The 16,752-nt window shown below is 43.8% G+C and overlaps 1 protein-coding gene across 1 annotated transcript in view; it reads left to right on the forward strand.

Annotated features, from left to right (window-relative positions):
- The window catches only part of LOC137504808 (protein ELYS-like), a 320,844-nt gene that overhangs the window by 271,599 nt on the left and 32,493 nt on the right, over positions 1–16,752 (forward strand). Inside the window, exon 7 of the mRNA XM_068233400.1 lies at positions 1,195–1,276. Coding sequence (XP_068089501.1) covers positions 1,195–1,276 — 82 coding nt within the window. The remainder of the gene's footprint in view (positions 1–1,194; positions 1,277–16,752) is intronic.

The following is a 16,752-nucleotide window of genomic DNA, read 5'->3' on the forward strand; positions in this document are numbered from 1 at the left end:
TTCCGCATTCCCGACAGTAATTGGCGCTATTGCGGGCCGCAACGCGTACAAAAATACGCAATTGCGAATGCATAGATATGTGGCAACGCGTATTTTTGTACGCGTTGCCGCCCGCAGTAGCGCTAATTACAGTTGGAAATGCGGAAAAAGCTACGCGTGGCCAGTCCTGACGGGCCTGTCGGCAAAAACTAACCTAGCCGGCATTGGGGGACTAGAGGATTAGTGAGTGGCTGTTAGGGCACAGGACTGCTGCAGGGGGCTGGTAGAAGCCCCAGGTGAGTAAAACTCATTTTTTTTCTGACTTAAGGTTCACTTTAAGAATTGGAGGCCGAAAATTCTAGAAAAAACGTACCGCTTTTGACTCATAATTCCAGACAGAAATGCACTGCCAGGGAGGCTACGGGGTGTAATAAGTATACACCTTTTTAAGAGGTGCACAGATATTTCTAGTACTTAAAGGTCCATCACCTGTTAACTTTTGAGTTTTCTAAGGAGACATTTTTAAGCGTTATCAATAACAATTCTTTAAAACCTCCACCAAAAAAAAGAAAATTACTCAAAATAAGTTTGATACAATTGTTTCCCCTACTTTTTCAACTGATATGTGCAGAAGTTTTTAATTTTTTTAGAGACTCTAAACCATTATCTCCTGGGAGAAAACTAATTGAATAAGGGCCAATAAGTCTTCCTGCTACCGTTAATGATTTTAACCTTAGATTGCCATTTCTAATCTTATTCATTTTCTGACTCCTATCCTTGATTACCTCTACCACAGAGTTCAATACCAATCCTACTATTATGGAATCCCCATTGCAACCTCCTAAAGAGCGCCCAAGCTGGACATTTTAGTAAAAACAAACATACTACCTGGTCTGGGGGGGTCTTGCCAGATCACGTAGTGTCCGTTACCACCACTCCCACGTATTATAAATTCCCAGTTTGGTTTCAGTAAAAAAAAAGCCACCCTACCGCTTGACCAGCAATCTGTTCTAGCAGAAGACTTTGGCCAAAAGATAGCAGATAGTATTGTTTTTCCAACTTACTCGGCATGATGCCACTCCTCCCCAAATTAGAAGCACTGTTATGCTTCACATTTACTGTTATGGTTTTTCTTATCATTTTTGTTATGTAATTGTTTTCTGCTAAAGCTTCTAACAATTTTGATGTCTCTAACTAACTCCCTTTTGGTTTTAGCGGAGAAGATGTCAGTCTGCATTTGTTGCAGTTGGCATTTGGTAACAGAAAATGCTTGTCATCTGGACACATAATTTATGAGGTAAGATGGTATATTTTGGTGTTGTTTTTTTTGTTTTGTAACAATACTTTGTCAGATATATAAAACCATTGACAATAAACAGCCAATAAAAGACTGGAAAGGTATAGAACAACCGGTATACAAAGAGATATTCACATAGATGATACAGAAAAAGACAGTCTAGTGTCAGAATTCTAGCCGCTTTATTTATGCAGGAAAAGCTGTCATATGTGTACGTATATATACATATTAATAATCAATACCGTCCTTCCAAAGAAAGAAATAATTATTGTTAAACCCTATATAATATAATCTATTACTATGAATTATATTTAATGCTGGATTCTGTCAGTGATAGTTAAAGTAAAACTTTTATAAGATTGTTTTACCTTGTAAGCTAGAAGATTGTTGACGTACTTGTTGCAAGGCCGTTACAGACAGCAAGAAAATAATGCCATGTTTTGACTATGATTGTCCTTTGGAATGTCAATAATTAGTTCCAAGGTTTTTGTATTGTCCCGTATTTAGGACAAATGATGCCACCTGGCGGTTTTATAGTCTTATAATTAATGTTATTAATATTGCTGCTTGTTATGAAATGCTGACCTCTGCCGGTTGAATTAGATATTTATTCATCAGAAAGACAAATATATAGAAAATGATTTTAATTTATTAAGATTTAACCCCCTTGGCGGTATGAAAAATACCGCCAGGGGGAAGCGCAACAGTTTTTTTTAATTTTTTTTTTTTTTTTATCATGTAGCGAGCCGAGGGCTCGCTACATGATAGCCGCTGCTCAGCGGCATCCCCCCAGCCCCGCCGATCGCCTCCGGCGATAGGCGATCAGGAAATCCCGTTCAAAGAACGGGATTTCCTGGAGGGCTTCCCCCGTCGCCATGGCGACGGGGCGGGATGACGTCACCGACGTCAGCGACGTCATTGGGAGACCCGATCCACCCCTCGGCGCTGCCTGGCACTGATTGGCCAGGCAGCGCTCGGGGTCTGGGGGGGGGGGGCGCGCGCGCCGCACCGGATAGCGGCGATCGGGCGCGCGGCGGCGGCGATCGGGGTGCTGGCGCAGCTAGCAAAGTGCTAGCTGCGTCCAGCAAAAAAAAAATTAAGCAAATCGGCCCAGCAGGGCCTGAGCGGCACCCTCCGGCGGCTTACCCCGTGTCACACACGGGGTTACCGCTAAGGAGGTTAATATGCAATTATTTCTTATAAGATTAATTGTTTTAAGAAGAATTATATAATAAGCTTTATATTTAAATGAGTATATTAGAAGCCCTGTATGCTTCAATAAGCCTTAAATTGCTGAAGGCTCTTACAGGTCTGTGTACAGTGATAGTGTCAGCCTGACCTGGGAAGTACAGACACATTTCAAAAACTAATTAGCAGCAGGGGAAATTATCAGAAATGCGTCATGAATGACATTGTTTAGTCTCAATGTCTGGGGCAGCCAGCAGACAAGATGGCTGGTGAAGTCCATTTTTAATTAACTGGGTCAAATATGACCTTTTAATCAAATGTCAAAATGTCAGATGACGTTAATTCCCACAAGATATGGTAATTAAGAATTTATAAACGATATTGTGATTAAGGTATTCAAAACAAAAAAGTGTTATGGGTATTTTAAATGACAAAGATAGCGAGTTGACGCACAAAGTTTTAGCCAATCAGAACCTGGGATTCAGGGAAATTCCAGATTAGGCAGCCACATTGCCTCCAACCCCTATAAAAGTAGGAGCTGATAGCTCATTGTTTGCTGAAGCCCAACAATCTCCTTAGAAGACACGAGGCAGAAGCTACCTTCCCACAGTGGTTCTAGATGCTGAAGAGATGACCGAGAAGGTGTAATATGCTTAATATTCTGGTGATTTACTTTATTAATTTTTTCAGCATTAAAGAGAATCTGTATTGTTAAAATCACACAAAAGTAAACATACCAGTGTGTTAGGGGACATCTCCTATTACCCTCTGTCACAATTTCACCGCTCCCCGCCGCATTAAAAGTAGTCAAAAACAGTTTTAAAAAGTTTGTTTGTAAACAAACAAAATGGCCACCAAAACAGGAAGTATGTTGATGTACAGTATGTCCACACATAGAAAATACATCCATACACAATCAGGCTGTATACAGCCTTCCTTTTGAATCTCAAGAGATCATTTGTGTGTTTCTTTCCCCCTGCAGCTCACTGAAGTTACAAGCTGATTGTTTGTTCACTCTTGCAGACAGCTCTGCCCGGTTGTCTGTAATTCTGCAGTGTGTGACTCATCAGTATGTGAACAGAGGATTTATCCAGCTTGTAAAAGATAAGAGAGCAGAGAAAAGTTGGCTAATGTAAATAACACACACACACAGGGGAGTGTGCATAGAGGGGGCATGCATAGAAGATCACACTAAAGAGTTGGCAGCCTTCCAGACACTGGAGGACAAGTCCGACAGAGGAAAGATAAGCTGATTTATTACAGAGATGGTGATAGTATAAAGTGCTGCAGTAAGCCAGAGCACATTATAATAGGTTTAGGAACCTGTAGGATGGTAGAAAACACAATGACATTTTTGTTACAGAGTCCCTTGTGTTTCAAAGAAATACATTCTTCAATCTCCTCAATACTATTATTTTTTTCAAGCCACGATTTTAGTGAGGGAGGATGTAGAGACTTAAAAAGTATAGGAACACAGGCCTTGGCAGCATTCAGCATATGAAACGGCAAGTTAGATCTGTAAGATTTTAGAGAACCATATTCCTTGTGCAGTAATAATTGTTCTGGAGACTATTGTAGTTATACTGCTATTTCTTTCATGTAGGATTACATATTAAGCCAGAAATCTTTTAAGCAAGAAAAACAAGTCTCCCACCTCTGTAAAAAAAAATTAACCATTATTACCCTTAGAAGCTAAACACACCTCCAGAACTGCTGGAATGCAGTGATGTGTCAGCTTGTTAATTTGTACAGAGCCATAATAATCTAACATGCATACAGACTGTTTCGAATCCTCATCAGTGCATGGCATGGATTAATTTGGCTCTATGGAGTAGTAAATTGGGGTAGGGGTGGTTCAACACCCTATAGTAAAAGACACAGGAGACAAAAGCAGGAACCCAGTAGTGCAATATGTCAGTAATCACTATGGGAGTATAAGAATTAAAGGCACTACTCACAAAGGGACGTTGCTGAGGGGCAACCAACCACAGGAAGCAGGTGGAGACAACAAACCCGACTCCACTCGGGGTGGTCCTGGTTGGGACCAGAGGATGGTTGCTCGCTTCGTTTTCAAAAAGGAAACCGGATCCACAGCGGAGCTCCGCTAGTGGTCAGTCACCACCCCTCGGACAGAGTATGTTCGGGGGTAAACTTAGCACAACGAAGGAAAGAGGCGCCCTGGTATAATAAAAGCGTCTAAAAACAGCTTAAAAACAATAGGAAGTATGAGGTAGCTTACCTCAATGACGAAATCCTTGTAATTTATACAAAAGATTTTTATTAGCGTTGCCTGTGTACTAGACCAATCTTCTTCTGAGAAATGTTTACCTAGGGCTTGTTCCCATATATCTTTAAAAAGAAATCTGTTCTTTTGATTGTCGTCAAATATATCTTTGTAAATGCTGGAGAAGAGATGTCTCTGGGGTTCTGCCTTTAAAGGACAACTGAAGTGAGAGGTATATGGAGACTGCCATATTTATTTCCTTTTAAGCAATACCAGTTGCCTGGCTGTCCTGCTGATCCTCTACCTCCAACACTTTTAGCCAGAGCCCCTGAACAAGCATGCAGCAGATTATGTGTTTGACATTGTCAGATCTTTGCTTGTTTCTGGTGTTATTCAGGCACTGCTGCATCCAAATAGATCAGCAGGGCTGCCAGGTAACTGGTATTGTTCAAAAGGAAATTAATATGGGAGCCTCCATATTCTTCTCACTTCAGTTGTCCTTTAACCTTCCTGGCGGTAAGCCCGAGCTCCGTGCAGGAAGATATATCAGCCCCTGGTGGGGCGATTTGCCCCATTTAAATTGCTGTACGCGCAGCTAGCGCTTTGCTAGCTGCGCGTATAGCTTGGTCGCCGCCGCTCTGCGGCGATCGCCCGCACGCAGCGGCGCAAGATGGCCCCCCTCCCCCCCTGCCAGAGCCCTGCGGTGCCCGGACCAATGAGTTCCAGGCAGCTCTATGGGCTGGATCGGAGGCATCTGACGTCAGGACGTCGGCTGACGTCCATGACGTCATTCCGATCGTCGCCATGGCGACAGGAGAAGCCAAACAGGGGAACGCGTTCTATACGCGTTCCCCTGTTTGCTATTGATGCCGGCGACGATCGCACTAGAGGGACACATGCGCCCTCTAGTGGTGTTTCATGTATCTACCACTCTGGTTGCTTTACATGAAACAAATCTAGCAGAAAAATTTAACCACCAGGAGGGTTAAGCAAAGAGACTCAAGAGTGTTCATTGTCGTGTCAGATTCCCCTTGCTTGCCAAGGAATGTAAGTAGCTTTTAAGTTGCAAATAAGACCAGGACGGGAGTGTTACCACTACATCAGCATTCAAAGTAGCGGACCCACCCTGGCCACTATCTTTAGGATAGCAAAGCTTAGATTTTTTTAATACTACTTGGCTTTGTGCCCCATATGCAATTGGTTAACCCCCTGGCAGTAATCCCAGGCTTAGCTCGGGCTAAGAATTAGAAGCTGGCTAGCTAAATTCACTCCTCCTGAAACTCACCTGGGTCCCATGCGTGATCCGCGCTGCCCAGCAGGACTCCAGGGCTCTCCTGCAGGCCACCGGGATCCCCTTCTCCTCTCTTCTTGCCGGATCCTGTTGGCCAATCAGCAGCGGTGTGCGTGACGTCATCAGGGGGGCGCCGTCGAAATTAAAGTGGACCCGAACTGCACAGGACAGAAGGAAAACTAGAGACATTCACCCTGTATGTATATTGAGCGCTTAGCCTGTCTAATCCCCCATCTGGACTGCTCTTGCACAGCTTAGAATGTACACGGAGAAATGCAGCCTGTATGTATATAGAGAGTTTAGCCTGTCTAATTCGCCCTCATTTTGTGTCTAATCACAAGTTCTAATTTGATCTCTCCCCATGTCGCATGACTGCAATGAGAGAGATGGCAGGCCCATTTGAAAGCACAGGATGTTAACAACATAGCCATTTGTTTCCCAACTGCTTCTGAGCTAAGTGCTTCTGCTGATCTGCCTTGCCACCCGACGGGTCCTCAGATGTCTCCTTGACGAAGGTAGTCAGCGACGCCTCTTCCTGCCGGTGGGTATGCACGACGTCCCGTGACATTGCACGTCGAGAGTGAATGAGACTTGAAGCAATTGTGGTAGTTTGCACGGGAGTCGTCCGGGATCTTAGCAATTCGATCCACTGTGATGGTCATTATTGCAACGCTAAACGACGATCGAATGGTCGTGCGCCTGTACCCACATTTAGATATCACGGAAATGCCCGCTCGGCGCTCAGAAAATCATCAGTTGACAAAATTGTTGGTAATATCGCGATGTGGGTACATAGCTTTACTGTTACCGATTTTTGCCTGGATTTTGACTACTCTGCCTGCCGCCTGTACCGACCTCTGCCTGGATTTTGACTACTCTCTGCCTGCCGCCTGCAAGAACCTCTGCCTGGATTTTGACTACTCTGCCTGCCATCTAAGTGTGATAGCAAAGGGAAAAAAGCGCAAAAGGAATCCCACTTCTACTACCTCGATTGTAATGTCGCTCTGTGTGCCGTTTCCAGTTTCAAAATATACCACACGTGGGTGGTGTATTGGGTATATACAGTGGGTTGCAAAACTATTCGGCCCCCTTGAAGTTTTCCACATTTTGTCACATTACTGCCACAAACATGCATCAATTTTATTGGAATTCCACATGAAAGACCAATACAAAGTGGTGTACATGTGAGAAGTGGATCGAAAATCATACATCATTCCAAACATTGTTTACAAATAACTGCAAAGTGGGGTGTGCGTAATTATTCGTCCCCCTGAGTCAATACTTTGTAGAACCACCTTTTGCTGCAATTACAGTTGCCAGTCTTTTAGGGTATGTCTCTACCAGCTTTGCACATCTACAGACTGAAATCCTTGCCCATTCTTCTTTGCAAAACAGCTTCAGCTCAGTCAGATTAGATGGACAGCGTTTGTAAACAGCAGTTTTCACATCTTGCCACAGATTCTCGATTGGATTTAGATCTGGACTTTGACTGGGCCATTCTAACACATGGATATGTTTTGTTTTAAACCATTCCATTGTTGCCCTGGCTTTATGTTTAGGGTCATTGTCCTGCTGGAAGGTGAACCTCCGCCCCAAGTCTTTTGCAGTCTCCAAGAGGTTTTCTTCCAAGTTTGCCCTGTATTTGGCTCCATCCATCTTCCCATTAACTCTGACCAGCTTCCCTGTCCCTGCTGAAGAGATGCACCCCCCAAGCATGATGCTGCCACCACCATATTTGACAGTGGGGATGGTGTGTTCAGAGTGATGTGCAGTGCTAGTTTTCTGCCACACATAGCGTTTTGCATTTTGGCCAAAAAGTTCCATTTTGGTTTCATCTGACCCGAGCACCTTCTTCCACATGGTTGCTGTGTCCCCCACATGGCTTGTGGCAAACTGCAAACGGGACTTCTTATGCTTTCTGGTAACAATGCCTTTCTTCTTGCCACTATTCCATAAAGGTCAACTTTGTGCAGTGCATGACTAATAGTTGTCCTATGGACAGAGTCTCCCACCTGAGCTGTAGATCTCTGAAGCTCGTCCAGAGTCACCATGGGCCTCTTGACTGCAATTCTGATCAGCGATCTCCTTGTTCGGCCTGTGAGTTTAGGTGGATGGCCTTGTCTTGGTAGGGTTACAGTTGTGCCATACTCCTTCCATTTCTGAATTATCGCTTGAACAGTGCTCCTTGGGAGGTTCAAGGCTTTGGAAATCTTTTTGTAGCTTAAGTCTGCTTTAAATTTCTCAATAACTTGATCCCTGACCTGTCTTGGACCTGTCTTGTGTGTTCTTTGGACTTGAAGGTGTTGTTGCTCGCAATATTCTCCTAGACAACCTCTGAGGCCCTCACAGAGCAGCTGTATTTACTGACATTAGATTACACACTGGTGCACTCTATTTAGTCATTAGCACTCATCAGGCAATGTTTATAGGCAACTGACTGCATTCAGATCAAAGTGGGCCGAATAATTATGCACACACCACTTTGCAGTTATTTATTTGTAAAAAAATGTTTGGAAGCATGTATGATTTTCGTTCCACTTCTCATGTGTACACCACTTTGTGTTGGTCTTTCATGTGGAATTCCAATAAAATTGATTCATGTTTGTGGCAGTAATATGACAAAATGTGGAAAACTTTAAGGGGGCCGAATACTTTTGCAACCCAGTGTATGTACATACTATATAATCTGGTGGCTTATTTTTACAGTTTAACTGTTTAAGTTTATTCATAAATTTAATTCACCAATTTTGTGTTTGAGTCTTTTATTACTGCGTGATGTCTACAAGACCTTTATTCTGACATGTTTTGAGGAGTTGTATGACTTAAAGCGGATCCGAGATGAAAAACTAACTATAACAAGTAACTTGTCTATATATAGTTTACACAGCATATCTATCTGCAAACAACTTCAACAGTTTAGGAATATTTATTCCCGTGATACAATGAGGGCAGCCATGTTCTGTTTGTCACATTGTCGCAGGCTGAGAGGTGGAGATGCTATCAGCTTGCCTGTATGTAAATTCAGTCCCCTTTCCTCCTCCCAGTTCAATAGTCACCTTGGAAATCAGTCCAGCCACCTGGATAAGGCAGCACTAGCCGGTGCACTTTTCACTGCAGGTACACCACTCCTGCTGACCAACAATCTTTAATAATGTAGAAAAAGGCACTCCACAGGCTTCAAACTTTCGTTTGTTTATTGAGCATGGACACATACATGTTACGAGTCACCTGACCCTTCCTCAAGTGTCACTTGAGGAAGGGTCAGGTGACCCGTAACATGTATGTGCCCTTTCCGCCTCCCCTCTGCCTCTGAAATCAGTGGATAGTAACGCCTCCCCCTCCCCCTGCCTAGACTGAGCTCCTATAAGCTCTTGCTACCGTCTGAAAATGCCAAGGCACTGTGAAAAACTGTGGGCGAGGCTTGTTTAGTTTATAGGGAATTAGAGTATTAAAACAATACAAAAAAAGTGTTTGGCTTGAGGAATTCACTATAAGCTATATGAAAGGAACACAATTATGAAATGAGTAAAAATTTATCTCGGATCCACTTTAAGAATTGGAGGCATAAAATTCTTGGAAAAAATGTTCCGCTTTTAGACCCATAAATCCAGAAAGAAATGAACCGCCAGGGAGATTAAAACCATTTGAAATGTCTTTACACAGGATTTTAGTAAGCTGAAATGGGTAGTGTTTATAAAAAAAAAAAAAAACGGTCATCATTTTTTTTTTTTTTTTCACAAGAAAATCTTTATTTGAATAGAGGAAATGAAGTAGAAATACAATTCACATAAATCTTTTGTATAATTGTCATAAAGAAAATAGCAATAAAACACAATTTCCTTCTATAATACTAGACATATAGCTTATCAACAAGCCTTATCTAGCATACAAATATGGTCTGTATATCCACTTATTAAAAGGTTATGTTATTTGAACCTGAAACTCTTATAGCAAATACTTAAAACATACCTAGAAAAAGCTTCACATTAGAATATGCAATGAGTGAATATAACACTAACATGAAAAGTTGCAAGTAGAGTGTCAAGGTAGATAGATCTCCACAGGGCCTATAAAGAAGCGCATACTGAAATAAAGATTGATCTGCAAATTTTGATATCGACCCCCTTATCTATTCTTGTTCCAGACTTTTTAAGAAAGCATTTGTAGAGAAAGGTACTCATCCGTGGTTTTGAAATCTACCCATTGTGCCCAGGTGACGGTAAACTTATGAACTCTGTCCAGTTTAATTGCTCTAAGCTCTTCCATATAGTAAATGAAATTTTCTTTCGCCAACCATTCCTTCATGGATGGTATTTTGTCCGACTTCCACCACCTGGGGACAAGGGTTTTAGCTGCGTTGAGAAGGTGGATCAGGAGGGAGTTTCTGTACGTCTTAATGGACATGTCGTTGTGATGGAGCAAGGCCAATTTATTGAATGGTACATGAAAGGAAGAAATTTTCCCTGCCCATTTATGTACCAATTTCCAAAATCTCACAATTTTAGGACAGTCCCACCATATGTGCTCGTATGTAGCCTGTAATGATTCACATCGCCAACATTTTGTGGGGTAGTCTGGGACTATTTTATTCAAAGCAACTGGCGTTTTGTGCCATCTAGTAAGAATCTTGTAGTTGGCTTCTTGGATTGAGGAATTAACTGAGCATTTATGGGTGAGTATAAAAATATTTTCCCAATCCACCTCTCCCACCTCGTCTCCCTCCCCTTTTTCTCATTTGTCAGTGAACGGCAAGGGCGTTCCTTGGTTTAAGTTTTCTAAGGCCTTGTACATTAGAGACACTGTGTGGAGCACTTCATTACCTGCCTGGCATATTTCTTCAAATCCTGACAGGGATCTACAAAATTGCTGTTTATTGGAGCTATTGCTGATGTATGAGTGAATTTGATGTAAGGGCCATGGAGGGATCCTGAAGTTCTGGTGTGTGTCGCTAATCTTACCCTTAACCACAAGTTGACGTACTTTGTATTCACTATTAATATCCTGCGTTTTAAGGAATGGGCCTGAAATTCCTGGTCCAAAATCTAAATTGTGGGTTAGACTAGTTAGTGGACTCTTTACGGATGATAGTTTGAGCCTTTTGCAGGCCATCTGAAGGCTGTTATCATGCTATTGATGAGCGAAAATTCACGTATGAAGTTTTTGACTACAGGATTAGGAATCCATGGAATACATGTGACTGATTGTCCCAGAATTTGTTCGTCTAGGTCCACCCACAATTTCACCCCTTTATGGCATGACCAGTTGATAATCCTGGTAAGAATGCAAGCCATATGGCATCTCTCAAAGTTTGGTAGTGCCACCCCCCTTTTTGTTTAGGGAGGAATAGTATATGCCTATTTATACGTGGTGCGGTTTTGTTCCAAATGAAAATTTCCACTCTACGTTGGATTTCTTTTAAAAATTGCTTGGGCAATAGAATTGGTATAGCCTGTAGCAGATAAAGTAGGCGTGGAAGTACGTTTATTTTAACCACGGCTATCCGCCCAAACCAGGACATGGTAAGTCCTTCCCATTTCTTAAGATCCATGAAAATCTTGGCCTGAATATCTAAGACATTCTGCCTGAAGAGCAAGCCAGTATCTCTGGAGAGTTTGATGCCTAAGTATGTGATTGTTCCCGCGCTCCACTTAAAGGGCAGGGAATGTTTAAGTCTCAGAGCCGCCTCATTCGGAACTGTAATGTTAAGAATCTCGGATTTAGTGAGGTTCTTTTTAAAATTAGACAGCATTTCGTATGCTTTAAAAATCTGTAAAGCAGCTTTTAAGGAGGATTCAGAATTTGTCAGAAACAGAAGAACGTCGTCTGCGTATGCTGCAATTTTAAAGCATAAATTACCTACTGACACCCCTTGAATAGAGGCATTCAGATTAATATGTCTGGTGAAAGGCTCTAAGGTTAAGATGAATATCAGGGGCGATAGGGGGCATCCTTAAGCGGGAAGAAGTTGGATAAACACCTATTTACTTTTATTTGCGCCCTTGGCTTAGAATATAGTGACATAATTTTCTGCTTCAGATGGTCCCCTACCTCAATAAAATTCAAAACTTCTTCCATAAAATCCCACGCTACTCTGTCGAAGGCCTTCTCTGCGTCAACAGAGAGGAGAAGGTCCTCGACTTTTCGCTTTGTCATGAACTCTATCAGGGTAATGGCTTTTGTAGTGTTGTCCCTGGATTCTCTTCCAGGGACAAACCCAACCTGATCCTTTCCTATTAACGAGGGTATAATTTATATTAGGCGATTTGCGGTGACCTTACTAAACAGTTTTGTATCCACGTTCAGTAAGGAGATCGGTCTATAATTGGAACAGTTCGTGTCGTCTTTCCCTTTTTTAGGTATAATCGTAATATGTGCCACCTGCATTTCTGTCGGAAGAGGTTTATCATTTGAAATTTCGTTGAATAATTCAGTCAAATGTGGTACTAGTTCAGTCTTAAAAGCTTTGTAATAGGCCCCCGAAAATCCATCAGGTCCCGTGCTTTTATTTGGTTTGAGGGACTTTATGGCTGTTAATATCACATCCTCGTGAAAAGAGTCTCCCCATTCTTCAATCATATGAGGGTCAATTTTGGGCATTCCTGAAGTGGTCAGGAAGTGACGTATTTTCTGAAGTCTGTTAGATACTGTTCCGGTGGGTTGGTCTCAGGTTGTAAGGAGTACAGATCTGAATAAAAGTCTACAAATCTATTTGCTTTGTCAGTTGTTTTGTGTAGTAGAGTCCCTTTTTTGTTGCAAATAGCTTTGATATCTTCTCCTATTTGTTTTTCTCTAAGAGCTCTGGCTAAGTACTTCCCCGGTTTATTACCCGCCTCATAAAATATACCTGTTCTTAAGGTGAATTCCATCTGGAAGCGTCTGTCCATTACTTTATTAATGCGTGTTCTAACTTCCTTCAATTTGGCTGTATTAATCTGTGAGGCATTGGTTTTTGAGAGTAGTTCTAGTTTACGAAGCTCCTCAAAGAGGGCTTCTATCTCTCTCCCCTTTTCCTTTCTGAGTCTGGCTTGCTCTCCAAGCAAGAATCCCCTTATCGTACATTTGTGTGCTAGCCATACCGACGCCCTGCTGACGTCCGGTGTCTTGTTAGTAACAAAGAATGCTGCCAATTCTTTCTTAAGTTTTGAAAGGACTTCAAAATCCATCATCAAATGGGTCGGGAATCTCCATATGATGGTTCTATCTTGTTTATTGCCTATTTCAATTGTAAGTATCACAGGTGCATGGTCTGATATAGTGCGTGTATCAATCCACGCATTTACAAATCTTGATAGGTCTTGCTGTAATAGGAATATATACCGTATTTCGCGCCGTATAAGACGCTCCGGATTATAAGACGCACCCAGGTTTAGAGGGCAAAAACCAGGGAAAAAAAATATACTAAACTGGAGCATCTATATTCCAGGAGCGTCTTGTAAATGTTCTCCACCAATGATTGTGTCTCCCATGTGCTCTCTTCGGCCCCCCATGTACTCCCTTCTGTCCCCAGTGTGCCCCCTCCTGTCTTCAGAGTGTCCCCAGTGTGTCCCCTTCTGTCCACCATATGTCCCCAGTGTATCCTCTTATATACCCATGTGTACCTTCTGATCCCATTATGTCTGTCCCCAGTGTATCCCACTCCCCCGCATGTTCTCCTGCCCAATCCATGTATGCTGTGCTGCCCCCAGTATGTTCCTCTGCCCCCTCCATGTGTGCTGTGCTGCCCCCAGTATGTTCCTCTGCCCCTTTCATGTGTGCTGTGCTGCCCCCAGTATGTTCCTCTGCCCCTTTCATGTGTGCTGTGCTGCCCCCAGTATGTTCCTCTGCCCCATCCATGTGTGCTGTGCTGCCCCCAGTATGTTCCTCTGCCCCTTTCATGTGTGCTGTGCTGCCCCCAGTATGTTCCTCTGCCCCCTCCATGTGTGCTGTGCTGCCCCCAGTATGTTCCTCTGCCCAATCCATGTATACTGTGCTGCCCCCAGTATGTTCCTCTGCCCGATCCATGTATGCTGTGCTGCCCCCAGTATGTTCCTCTGCCCCCTCCATGTGTGCTGTGCTGCCCCCAGTATGTTCCTCTGCCCCTTTCATGTGTGCTGTGCTGCCCCCAGTATGTTCCTCTGCCCCCTCCATGTGTGCTGTGCTGCCCCCAGTATGTTCCTCTGCCCCCTCCATGTGTGCTGTGCTGCCCCCTCCATGTGTGCTGTGCTGCCCCCAGTATGTTCCTCTGCCCCTTTCATGTGTGCTGTGCTGCCCCCAGTATGTTCCTCTGCCCCTTTCATGTGTGCTGTGCTGCCCCCAGTATGTTCCTCTGCCCCTTTCATGTGTGCTGTGCTGCCCCCAGTATGTTCCTCTGCCCCTTTCATGTGTGCTGTGCTGCCCCCAGTATGTTCCTCTGCCCAATCCATGTATGCTGTGCTGCCCCCAGTATGTTCCTCTGCCCCCTCCATGTGTGCTGTGCTGCCCCCTCCATGTGTGCTGTGCTGCCTCCAGTATGTTCCTCTGCCCCTTTCATGTGTGCTGTGCTGCCCCAAGTATGTTCCTCTGCCCCTCCATGCGTGCTGTGCTGCCCCCAGTATGTTTCTCTACCCCCTCCATGTATGCCCCCCCGGCATGCCCGCATGTTCCTGCTCCCCCCCCCTGCTCCCGAGTATGTTGTGCTGCCCCCCGCATATATGCTGCACTGCCTCCGGCTCCCGCATATATGCTGCGCTGCCCCTGCATACCTGTATGTTCTGTGCCCCTCGTATACCGATGAATTAGCGGCAGTAAGCGGCTCACCTCCCTCAAAGTTCCCGCAGTGACAGCAGACCTTTTTATGTCCCGCACGGCTCCCCGTAGTAAAGGCTTCTGCTAATGACGCGAACAGCAGAAGCCTCCACTACGGGGAGCTGCGCGGGACATAAAAGGTCTGCTGTCACTGCGGGAACTTTGAGGGAGGTGAGCCGCTTGCTGCCGCTAATTCATCTGTATACGAGGGGCAGAGGAACATACAGGTATGCAGGGGCAGCGCAGCATATATGCGGGGGCAGCGCAACATACTCGGGAGCAGGGGGGGGGGCAGCAGGAACATGCGGGCATGCCGGGGGGCAGCGCAGCAGACAGAGTCAGTGCAGGGAATCCCCAATGTGCCGGCGGGTCGGCGGTTCCTATCGGCGATCGTTTGTTAGTTGGGGATTCCCTGTATTTGTCGTATAAGACGCAGGGACTTTTTCTCCCCATTTTTGGGGGAGAAAAAGTGCGTCTTATACGACGGAAAATACGGCAATCGATCCTAGTCGATTTATCATGCAAAGCAGACCAGAAGGTAAAATCCCGTTCAGAGGGATGGCTGGATCTCCATGTATCAACAAGCCTCAACAGTGCCAAGTTCTGCTTGATCCTGTTCAGGACTTTATATCTCGTGGAGGATCTGCCATCTGATGTGTCTAGAGATGGATTCAATGCTACATTAAAATGCCCTCCAAGTATAAGCATTCCTTGCGCAAATGTCAGCAGAACGTCAGTAACGCCAGTTATGAACGTGGCTTGACCTTTATTTGGGGCGTAAATGTTACCAATGGTGACTGGGGTGTTGTTAAAGAGACACTGAAGCGAAAAAAACATTATGATATTATGACTTGTATGTGTAGTACAGCTAAGAAATAAAACATTAAGATCAGATACATCCGTCTAATTGTTTCCAGTACAGGAAGAGTTAAGAAACTCCAGTTATCTCTATGCAAACAAGCCATTAAGCTCTACGACTTTCAAAGTCGTGGAGAGGGCTGTTATCTGACTTTTATTATCTCAACTGTTATTGAACTGTTCACTTTTTATCTGCCAGAGGAGAGGTCATTAGTTCACAGACTGCTCTGAAAGAATCATTTTGAATGCTGAATGTTGTGTAATCTGCACATATTATAGAATGATGCAATGTTAGAAAAAACACTATATACCTGAAAATAAAAATATGAGAATATATTTTCTTTGCTGCTAATCTTCTAGTAATTATTCATAGTACACAACCAATTCACTATATCATATATTTTTTTTTCTCTTCAGTGTCTCTTTAAGAAGACCTTTAACGAAAATGTACCTTCCTTCCTCATCAAACCTGCTATCTTGCAGCACCCAGGAAACCTTCCTAGGCATCAATATTGAAACACCCTTGACCTTTCCATCAGGGGCTGTTGCATTGTATACTATGGGGAATTTGTTATCTCTTAGATTAGGGGTTTTAGACCTCAGAAAATGAGTCTCTTGTAGTAGTAAAATCTCACAACGGAGCCTATGCGCTTCAGATAGTACCCACTTTCTTTTGTATGGGGAGTTCAACCCCTGTGCATTCAAGGACATAATTAACTGTTGTCATCTTAGGCCCGGTTCACATTAGCGTTTTTTTGCTGAACGTAACCGGAACGTATACTGTAGAAACGGAAGTGAAAGGATCCAATGTAAACCTATGGATCCATTCACATGCGTCCGTCGGTATGGATACGTTCTGTATGTTCTTGTCCCCGGATTGAAATATCGCTGCAGGTCCTAATTTTCCGGACCGTTCTGCCCAGCGGAATCGATCTGGACAAAAAATGCTGCAGCATTGGGGCAATTGAAGACGTAATGTTTCTTCACGCTAGTGAAGAAACTGATTGTTCGATGGGGGCAGGGGCAAACCCAGGATTTTCAAAGGGGGGATTCCTGAAAGGTCTCCCTCAGCCAAGCACAAAACAGTTTAATAATATGGTAGGATATCTTGCTGTATACACACAATGCATTTTCTCGTCTGACAATGGGGAT

This window comes from Hyperolius riggenbachi, chromosome 4 (assembly GCF_040937935.1).
Source record: "Hyperolius riggenbachi isolate aHypRig1 chromosome 4, aHypRig1.pri, whole genome shotgun sequence".
Lineage (NCBI taxonomy): Eukaryota > Metazoa > Chordata > Amphibia > Anura > Hyperoliidae > Hyperolius > Hyperolius riggenbachi.